The 11,596-nt window shown below is 30.1% G+C and overlaps 1 protein-coding gene across 1 annotated transcript; it reads right to left on the reverse strand.

The window, feature by feature from the left end:
• LOC104787288 (serine hydroxymethyltransferase 7) lies at positions 3,548–6,209 on the reverse strand. The gene is made up of 4 exons (XM_010512828.2): positions 5,160–6,209; positions 4,284–4,689; positions 4,102–4,203; positions 3,548–4,003 (listed from the first exon to the last, which is right to left on the reverse strand). Exons 1-4 carry the CDS (start codon positions 6,207–6,209, stop codon positions 3,771–3,773), a joined length of 1,791 nt encoding a protein of 596 aa, XP_010511130.1. The 3' UTR covers positions 3,548–3,770.

An 11,596-nucleotide genomic window follows, 5' to 3' on the forward strand; every position in this document is an offset into this window, starting at 1 on the left:
TTTTATCTTATAACCGTAGTTTTAATAATATTTTATCAATTTGAAATTGTATATTTTAGTCCAACAAATAAGAAAGTAAGGTAAAAGATTTGCATCCACATAACATTTTATTTGTAAATATAATTATTTGGTATAACACTTATAACATAAACTTATTTTGGTTTACTTTCATAAAATTTCTAAACGTTTGAAATAATAACCGCTTCACCATAAATTTTGGATTCACATGAAATTTAATTTATCGTAATTTTATAATCCCATCTTGATATATCTATTTCTTGTTCCTTTTCTATGAAAAATAGTTTATATAATGTTTTTATTTTATTTTAAATTACATGTTTTCATCTCGTATTCGATCTTCCTTATACATTAGATTTATAATGAGTGTGATATATAAGCGAGTATACAGATACTATCATCCATAACAGATTGGATACACTATATTTGAAAGTATTTATCACAAATACATATATATATATATATATATATATAAATTTCGAATTCTGAAAATAAGAAAAAGAACTTAATTTTTCTTCTACCCTAAAGAAATCAAAGTAAAAAAAAGAGAGCTTGTTAGCCTACAAAAAAATCAGTTATACACATAAAAATATGTTGAAACCCCATAAGCCCCCAAATATATCAACCTGCAATGACAACAACATTAGAGTGTAAATTGTCCTTCTGTTCACATCAAAAGTTTATGTAGGATTATTACCATACTCCTTTATAACCATTTTACAATCACCAAAGCCCAACAATAAATAATAACAATGTTGTTAAGTGATGGATCCATTTGACTGAACATTCAAAGAAATAGAGGTGACACGGATAAAAAAACTTATACCGGATTTAGAACAGTCTATCCGAGAGTAGCAAAGAGGATAATCATGAGTCATGACTTTAGAATTATCAACAACATAAGTTCCACAGAACTAAATATAGATGTATATTAACATATATTAGAAAGATAACAAAATTGATGATAAATGTTTTAATATAATTATAGAGTTTTCATTTTTGTATAGCTATATATATTTAAATTTTTTTATATATATTTTACAAAATATTCAATTAATTTCAACTAATTAGCATCTCTCATCAATTTAAGTTATCATTATAAATGAGATTTAATGTCATGTTTTAATTTGTAATCGTGTTTTGAAAAAAATTGTATAAATCTCTAACTATTTTTTTTTGGCAACAATTATTAGAATATTTGTATAAAGATTGAGATCTCTTATACTTAATCATTAATATAGTTTCCTAAAATATTTGAATTTATTATTTATCCTGAATATAATTTCATAAAATATAGAAATGTATCATTTATAGTTAATATAGCTTCCTAAAATACTGGAATAATTTGACTCGAATTTAACACACGACTAACTGGTTTTAGAAAACTATAAATGTTTAATACTTAGGGCCTGACTGGTTCAAACGCTGCGGTTGCGGTTGCGGTTGTGGGAGATTGCGAAAGCGGGCGATTGCGGTTTCAAGCGTTATTAAGCGTTTTGAACGACTGGTTTAGCGGTTTAAAATTGATGCGTTTGCGGGAGGTTTACGACTGGTTGACCAGCGGGTGCAATAGCGGTTGGAACATAATAAATGTGATATATAATTATATAAATGTTTTAAAATATCAAAAACTTTATTAAACTTGATTTATAATTAAAATTCATTAAAAATACTAAAATAATTATTAAAAAAAAAATTCATAATGAAATACTTATTACTTTATGCATTTAGCTTTTTACCAAAATTTTAATCAAGTAATTTGATAAATGACTAAACATATGTTTTAGATCGTAGATCTTCTTTCTTAAATCTCACACACTCAATAAGTTCTGTGGGGCAGTATTTGCATCGGTAGTAATGATCAAACGAGAGTTGAGAAGAGTCACTCGTGATTTGTTTTTATTTTTCACAAATAATCTTATTTTCTCAAATTTCTGATGAAACGTTATATTTATTTAGATTTTTTTGAACTTATGTGCGATGTGCCATTAAATTTACATCAAGTTTTCCGGGTTATTGTTAATTAAAATATTATTTTCTTCCAATTGTTTATTTTTTTAATATTTTCAATCGTAACCGTACTTCATTTTCTCCCATCCTTAATGAATAAAATAGTTAGGTAAAAAATATATAAAAAATATATTTCATTATCATTGATTTGTTTCAAGTTTTTTCTCAAAAAAAAAAAAATTTGAAACGCAAACGCCCGCAACCGCAAACGCTTGCGGGAACCAGCTTTTGAAATTCAACGGTTGGGAGCGATTGGGAGCGACTGGGAGCGATTGGAAACGATTTGTGTGATTGGCCCCAAACGCTAGCAACCGTCCGCAAACGCAAACGCAGCGTTTGCGGGAGCTAGCGGGAGAACCAGTCAAGCTCTTAATCTAGAAAACTAATTGGAAAACTTAATATTTTTGAAATTAATTATTTATGGGTTATTACCATATCCAAAATTAGATTTGAAATCTAAGTATCCATCGTTTAACCAATTATGAAAATAATTAATCATTTATTTCTTTTAAAACTGTTACCATTAGTTTAGGAAAGTTTTTTTTTTTTAATTGTGTAGCTAAATGGGTCTGTTTGGCAACATGATTATATGTTATGTTTTTGTTTTTTTTTTAAGCCTAAGTGTACTCCCCAATTAATAGTATAGATACTTGAAGTTTTACAAATATATATCTGGTGTGATGGTGCATTGTGCATTAAAGACTTACCATTGATCACTGCACTAAGATCACTTCAGAGTTTTATTAGTTTTTATGAACGCAAAATTGTACATTTGTTTTTGTGAATCTCATAAGTAGATTAAGTTCTAAAGTCGAATCTATGTATCTACCAAACTTTTCCAAAATTCTCGTCTTTTATGGTCGGAAAGTTGTGTCGTTCTTATCTTTCCAATGTTTTTTGCACATATATATGATGATGGAAAAAGAGAGTGTATGATGGTCGAAAAGAGAAAAGGGGTAATAAGATGGGATACCACTAAATATGAGTAACCATTCATGATAAACGCGGCTAAGTTATATTGTATTTTCTGTCTCACTCTTTCAAAATCCCAATTTGGTGGCCAAGTGTATTCGATCATTTTTCTATTTTGGTTACAACCCTAATCGTAGCCACAAAGACTTTAACGTGACTAGTAACTGTCCGAAAGCATGTCCTCCCCCAGATACAGCAGAGTGATTTGGCTCTAACAAATTAGAAGACAGCTTTCAAACAAGATGTGTACATAGGTTTTGGAAGTATCTAAATTGTTATAGGTCTTTTGTATAACTTACTCTCTCTGTCACAAAAAGTGTCACTATAGAGACTATCATTAACCCAAAGCTAAGTAGCTAACTCTTCTTTAGACTAAGTTTTTTAATTTATCATTAACTAACTCTTCTTTAGACTAAGTTTTTTAATTTATCCATAACCCAAAGCTATTTGTTCAATCTAAATCAATAATCAATTATTAAACAAAGCATACAAGTATATAATTCAAAGTTTTTACTTTTAAGAAAGCTTTTAATTTTTAAAAGAAGACTTAAGTAACTTTGTAGGTCATCCCCGCCTATCAAAATGTGTACAGAAATTACAATGGAAAAATATGCAAAATCAATCCCAACCAAGATAAATATATATATTTACTCTAATTTACAAGATAGAACACAGAGAAAAAAAATGCCTCCGGAGAGAAGGAAATTCAACTATAAAGAAAGAAAGCTGTTGGCTGGAGTATTTTCCTCGTGTGTGTGTTTTTTTTTTTTTCATTCAATTCGAACAAGAGAAGCAGGCATCTCATACTGCAACGCAAATGCTTCAACTCGGTTTCTAAGCTCAGATATGTCTTTGTTGGTGCATAAACTTTTCACAAACTCCTTGTGTGACTTCACATGCTCTCTCTGCAACGCACTCGCTATTTGAGCTGCCTTTATCAGAAAATCCGCTATTGTCTCGAAATCAGACTCTATACAGCCTCTTGTTGTCATCGCAGGTGTCCCTATTGACAAAAAAGAAAAGAGGTTCGATATGAATATTAATGTGACAGACAGCTCACTAAAAAAATTTCAAAGTGCCAACCAATCGATCTGTGCTTACCTATTCTTACACCTCCAGGAGATATTGTACCATTATCCCCAAATATAGCTGTCTTGTTCAAGGTTATATGGCACATCTCGCACACTTTCTCGTAGACTTTCCCTGCAAAATAGACATAAACATAATCAGACAAAAACAATAACTTTGGATCGATGGGTGGTAAGGTTGAGTGAAATAGGTACCTGTTAAGCCCAAAGGAGTGAGATCCCACAGCAACAAATGATTGTCAGTGCCACCAGTAACCAGTCTGCATTTTCTTCTAAGCAGAGCTGCTGCTAAAGCTTGAGCGTTTTTCTTCATCTGTTGTATGTAAGCTTTATAGTCTGGAGTGGCCACTTGTTTCAAGGCAATGGCAAGAGCTGCGATATGGTTGTTGTGAGGACCTCCTTGTAGCGATGGAAAAACAGCAAAGTTGATCTTTTCCTCTAAATCATAGTGCGTGGAAGTGTCACAATGACTAGAGTGATGGCTCTGCTTTCTTATCTTTGGGCCTCTCCTGTAGAAGATGATACCTCCTCTAGGACCACGTAGACCTTTGTGGGTAGTGGAGGTAACTATGTCACAGTGATCAAATGGATTGGAGCATTCCTGAGATTATAAGAAGAAAAAAGTAGCAAACCAAATTCAGAAACAAAAACACCTTGAGCAGAATCATAACAAAAGTCGACATATCAGAATAGTTTAGAAGCAATTCGTTACATATATTAACCGACACACCAATATCAAGTAATCATATACGTGACAACGTGCCTATTTGTTCTCATTTTCTTAAAAGTAAACCTTACTGTCCACAAAGTATAAGAAGCATCTAACTACTAATCATTTAAAAGTCACCACAGAAAAGGACTTTTGCCTAGAAAGTAGTAAAACCAGCTAATGGTTGAATAGAACATCCATAACACAAACACAGAATATGAATGAATACATAGCCTAATCGAAAATTTATAATACTAAATGTCAGTTTTACCTAAGTGCTAGACATGCAATCTAAACCATGGAGAAATAAAGAGAGAATCAACACAAGAATACGAAGTGGTAGTAGTTGATGGATTCCAAACCTTAGTCGCCACAAGACCGCTTATATGAGCCATATCACACATCAAAACAGCTCCACACTTGTCTGCAATTTGTCTAACCCTAGCGAACTCCCAGTCCCTAGGATATGAACTCCCTCCACAAATAAGAATCTTGGGGCGGTAATCAAGCGCCTTATCTTCAAGCTTATCATAATCAATATACCCAGTTTGAGGATTGACTTTATAAGGAAAGCTCTCAAAGAAGATGGACGTAGCCGAAATCTTCTTCCCACCTGGGGTACAATAACCATGACTCATATGACCTCCAGAAGGAGAATCAAGCCCCATAATCCGCTCACCGGGCAACAAAAGTCCGGTATACACGGCAAAATTAGCAGAGGTACAAGAATACGGCTGTACATTAACACCCCATTTATCAGATTCAAGACCAAACGCAGTAAGAGCTCGTTCAATACACAGATTCTCAATCTGATCAATATATTGATTCCCAGTGTAGTACCTCGCACCAGGCATGCCTTCAGAGTATTTATTCGTCAAATGACTTCCCAAGGCCTCCATAACAGCTCTACACACAAAATTCTCGGAAGCAATCAACTCAATCCCTTTCACTTGTCGTTGCTTCTCTTTCTCTATAAGCTCGTGTATATCAGGATCAGCCAAATGAAGAGGTTGATCACCCCAAGCTCGTACAGCAGCACGTCTCGATTCCAGATCTGTATCACCACCACCAACCGAACTCCTCTTCGGATGCTTCGCTTGAGTTAACAAAAGTGGACAATCTCGTTGCCTTTTGAGACACATGTGGTGACCTAAGATTCTGAAATGCTCGTCTTCTTTCTGATCTCCTCCATCTTTCTTCGGCTCTTCCACGGTGATCTTCTCAACCTTCTGCTCGAGTAATTGCAACGGAATCGGAGAAAAGGTCGTTGGTAATGATCGGAAACTTGGATCGACTTGTAGATTAATCGAATCGTCAGCAATCGGAGCTCTTGGAGTCGGTGTTGGAGTCATTGATGCGTGGGAACAACCAAAACCTAGTGAAAAATTAGATTGAGAACGACTCAAATCCATACAAATTGAAGAAGATGATGATTGATTATTTTTATTTTTTTTTTCTTTAGCCCAATTTAGGGTTTTTTTAAAGACCTAGTCGTCTTTTTCTTTTTCTTTTTCCTTTGGGTCTGTGGATTCGAGAAGATGAGAGAGAAAGGAACAAATAAATGAGTCATATGAACGCGGAGATGAATGAGTTTTGGGGGAGCTGACCGGGTACCGCTAAAAGAGAGCTCTGTATCTGGACGCTTTCTGTGGTATGATTAATTTATACGGTGGATTTTGTTAACCGGTACAATTAGGAACATGTCAATTTTAATAGAGATTGACGGGGAAAAAGGGTGTTTCCCCAATCTAGCCACAAAACTTAGATAGATTCATTTTGACCGATTTAAAGTTTTTTTTTTTTTTTTTTTCAAGATTAAAAGTTTTTTTAGGTTCTAATAAATAAACTACAAGCACAAATATCTCTTAATATTATGCAAGTTGAAACTTTTGATCTGATACCAAGTGTATTCTACATAAATTTTGCTTAATAAAAAAGTAGAGTATTATTTCGATTTTTTCATAACATATCAACATATCGGTAATATTTTTTTTATGTTTACCATATATCTATTAGTCTTAATTTATTCATTCAATTTGTTATTTTGTTTTTATTTTTATGCAATTCTTAATAATCTTAACAAGGATTTGTATATGAAAAAATTATGGGAGATTTGCTACGATAACCTACAATTTATTACAAACAACTAAAATAACCTATCAAGATTTTAAAATTTTTGTATAGCATATTTTTACCATATTACCCTTGCATATATTACTCATTTTTCTTCTTAACTACATAATTATTGTAAAAATCACACATACAATACTAAATATTCAGAAAATTATTTAAAAACAAAATTTTAAAAAGGAAATAATTGAAAAACGAAAATTAATAAAGGAAATCATTTAATAAGGAAATCAAATAAAAAAGGAAATATTTTTTAAAAGAAAAATCTTCAAAAAATTTTGGTAATTTTTTTGTAGACTTCAAAAATATAATTTAACAGACTTATAGGTCTGCATAGTTCTATAAACTTTGTTTAAGTCTTCGCATTTTTGGTATATTTTAAAAATATATTTGTCAGACTTATAATTACTCTGCGAAGAATCATAGACTTTAGTAAAATCTTCAGATTTTTGGTAGACTTCAAAAATATATTAAGCCGACTTATAAATAGTCTGCAGAGATTCATATACTTCGATAAAGTCTTCGCATTTTTGGTAGACTTTAAAAATATATTAAGCAGACTTATAGCTAGTCTACGGAGTAATCTAGACTTTAGTTAAGTCTTCGCATTTTCAGTAGACTTCAAAAATATATTAAGTAAACTTATAGCTAATCTGCGTAGTAAATCTAGACTTTTGTTAAGTCTTCGTATTTTCGGTAGACTTCAAAAATATATTAAGTAGACTTATAGCTAATCTGCGAAGTAAATCTAGACTTTTGTTAAGTCTTCGTATTTTCGGTAGACTTCAAAAATATATTAAGTAGACTTATAGCTAATCTGCGGAGTAAATCTAGACTTTTGTTAAGTCTTCGTATTTTCGGTAGACTTCAAAAATATATTAAGTAGACTTATAGCTAATCTGCGAAGTAAATCTAGACTTTTGTTAAGTCTTCGTATTTTCGGTAGACTTCAAAAATATATTAAGTAGACTTATAGCTAATCTGCGGAGTAAATCTAGACTTTTGTTAAGTCTTCGTATTTTCGGTAGACTTCAATAATATATTAAGCAGACTTATAGCTAATCTGCGAAGTTCTATAGACTTTTGGTAAAATCTTCGTATTTTTGGTAGACTTTAAAATTATATTAAGCAGACTTATAGATAGTCTGCAGAGTAATCTAGACTTTAATTAAGTCTTGGTATTTTCAGTAGACTTCAAAAATATATTAAGTAAACTTATAGCTAATCTGCAGAGTAAATCTAGACTTTTGTTAAGTCTTCGTATTTTCGGTAGACTTCAAAAATATATTAAGTAGACTTATAGCTAATCTGCAAAGTAAATCTAGACTTTTGTTAAGTCTTCGTATTTTCGGTAGACTTCAAAAATATATTAAGTAAACTTATAGCTAATCTGCGGAGTAAATCTAGACTTTTGTTAAGTCTTCGTATTTTCGATAGACTTCAATAGTATATTAAGCAGACTTATAGCTAATCGGCGAAGTTCTATAGATTTTTGGTTAAATCTTCGTATTTTAGGTAGACTTCAAAATTATATTAAGCAGACTTATAGATAGTCTGCGGAGTTCTATAGACTTTAGTTAAGTCTTCAAAATATATTAAGCAGACTTATAGTTAGTCTGCGGAGTTATCTAGACTTTTGTTAAGTCTTTGTATATTTGGTAGACTTCAAACATATATTAAGCAGATTTATAGTTAGTCCACAGAGATTCATAGACTTCGGTAAAGTCTTCGCATTTTTGATAGACGTTAACAATATATTAAACAGACACATAACTAATCTGCATAGTTTTATAGACTTTAGTTAAGTCTGGGGTATTGTAGCAGAACTCTAATATTAATTTTAGCAGACTTGTTTGGTATTGGTTTCATAAAAATTTCTTAATAGCCATTGTATCCACCTCTCTTTTACCTTTCACTGGTATTTTTAAAAATTATTAATGAAACGCAATTAAAATATATTAATAGTAGTTTCAATCTAAATAAGAACAGAGAATTCTAGAAACACAATCGAAGGATAGGGGTTCAAAATTAACAATAATTCAACCCAGAAATTCAATAAACTCGAACAATTAAAACTAATCAAAAAGAAAAAGCCGTAAGAGATCTTATATTGTGGAGAATGAAAAAGTCGATTCAAGGTTAATTCTATTATATTAGGTTTTAAACAATTAATATATTTTCATAAATATTTAGATATTGGAATTTAATTTTAATAATTTTATGAACCATATATATTTGTCATTTGAAAAGAAAAAGGCAAAGGACATTTTTGGTATTATGAAAATTATTACACAAAAAATAAGTTAGTCTGACAATAAAAATAAAAAGAGGTTAGCTTGGCTAATCATTAAAAAAAAGTGGGTTACCATGGGTAATTCTCTCAAAAAGTTTTTTTTCAAGATGATCATTTTTATTTTTTATTTTATTTTGCAGATGAACTTTTGATCTAAAGTTTATCTTACTTAAATCTTGCTTAATAAAATGTAGACTATTATTTCGTCTTATTAGTATCATACTAATTACATATTGGTAATATTTTCTCATTTTCTCCATATATTGTATGTACTTTCTGTTGATCTCATTCTACTCATTCAATTCGTTTGTTTCATTTTTTTGTATACAATTCTAAAATATCTTAACAAGAATTTGTATACGAAAAACCTTAATTAAAATATTATTCTATGTGTACATATATTTTAAATCAAAACTTAAGCAATATCAACTTGTCCAGTAATAAACTTTTGATAAGTGATGTTGAACAGTTGAAGATAGTGAAATCTTAAATGAAAATTGTCAGAAAAGTAAATAATCAAGAAATAAATTGAAAAACCAATGTTTTGAAACCCGAACCAGTTACTAAACCGAGAAGGCCATCGGGTCACCGGTTCACTGGGTCAACCCAGTTCGACCGCAGGTCAATAATATTTATAGATATTTAATTATATATATATATATATATATATATATTATACATCTTATAAATATTAATATATGTAACAAATTTATAATTCTAAATTTTACTTTACTCGTTTAATTTAATTACATAGAATATAGAACTAATTATCATATTTAAAATTGTTAATTCTTAGTTTGTTTGTTTATATTTGACAGCATATTATTTGTGTATATATATTATACTTATACATATGTCTAGGACTTAGTGTACTTCGTGGAATGATCTGACCAAAGAATAATAGTATAAAATTCTTTGTTATCTCTCCTATTAATTGTCTAACCCCAACAAAAAAATAGAAAAACAAAAACACTCTCTCACGCGTCTCTTCCCTTTCCTCTTCTTCCTGACTTCAACTCAAACCCAGCCAGCGTATTGTTCAAATTTTGCAGAAAAAGTGAAAAACTAACAGATCGGTTCAAATTAAATTGCCAAAAGTGTTTGATAAGGGAAACCCAAAACCCGGCGGTTCGGTTAATTAAGCCGGGTCGCCGGTTTTTACCGAGTTTATCCGGGTTTTCCCGGTTTGTTAACATCCCGGTTTTAGAGCAAAACCCAGACCGGCAGACTGAGCGGGTTGCGGGTTAACCGGTTCGACCGGCCGGTCCGGTCCGGTTCTGAAANTGAGAATAATTAATTTATAAAAACAAAATATATAAAAACTAGTCAAAAATCTAGTCACAAAAATCTAAAATAATTCATTAATTTATAAAAACTAGTCAAAAATCTATTAACCACTAANTGAAAAACCCCTTGGAATTTTTTAAATGAAATATTCTTAGGCCCTGATTGGTAACGGCTGTTACTTTTGGCTGTAAAGACTTTGACTTTAAAATTTTAGCTATAGAGAATTTGGCTGTAGATGCTTTGACTGTAGAAACTTTAACTGTTAAAATCTGATTGTTTAGCAACAACTTTTAAAGCTGTAGCTGTTATTTTTATTATTATTATAAATATTAATAATAAATATATATTATGTCAAAAATTAATTTATATAACATTTTAATGACAAAATAAATTTTATTAATGATAAATTAAAATTTTAAAAAATATAAATCAATCAAATATGAAATTTTGTTTGAAAACTAATTAAAAACAAACAACTATAAGAATAAGAAATAAATAATTGAAGTTGTAGACATCAATTTATTAACTTATTAAATTTTAAATAATGCAAAAAAAAAAACTAGTCAATGCATTGTTTGAATGTTATTCTCTTATTAATGATGAATTTCATAAACTCTTTTATAGTATTATTAGTGCTGATGATGAAAAAATAAAATTTATTATTGAAATGGGTCTTAAAAAAAGAGAAAAAAATGAGAATAATTAATTTATAAAAATAAAATATATAAAAACTAGTCAAAAATCTAGTCACAAAAATCTAAAATAATTCATTAATTTATAAAAACTAGTCAAAAATCTATTAACCACTAATCAATGTATTGTTTGAATGTTATTCTCTTATTAATGATGAATTTCATAAACTCTTTTATAGTATTATTAGTGATGATGATGAAAAATAAAATTTATTATTGAAATGGGTCTTAAAAAAAAGAGAAAAAAATGAGAAATTTATAAAAAATAAAGTATATAAAATATTTATATATACTTTTGAAGAGCTTTTAAATATAAAAGGGTGAAAAAAAGAATGCTTTAAAAATTGTTTTGTTTTAAAGCATGAATTTGACGCTTTAAAAAAGAAAGGAAAACAAG

Source organism: Camelina sativa, chromosome 5, assembly GCF_000633955.1.
Source record: "Camelina sativa cultivar DH55 chromosome 5, Cs, whole genome shotgun sequence".
NCBI lineage: Eukaryota > Viridiplantae > Streptophyta > Magnoliopsida > Brassicales > Brassicaceae > Camelina > Camelina sativa.

Bases quoted from the DNA above. Each gene is read 5' to 3' on its own strand.
- LOC104787288 (XM_010512828.2), bottom strand. From the start codon at position 6,209: ATGGATTTGAGTCGTTCTCAATCTAATTTTTCACTAGGTTTTGGTTGT. The intron at 4,690-5,159 runs GTTTGGAATCCA...TTATAATCTCAG, and splicing joins GCGGTCTTGTGGCGACTAAG to GAATGCTCCAATCCATTTGA. The intron at 4,204-4,283 runs GTACCTATTTCA...TCTATTTTGCAG, and splicing joins CACTCCTTTGGGCTTAACAG to GGAAAGTCTACGAGAAAGTG.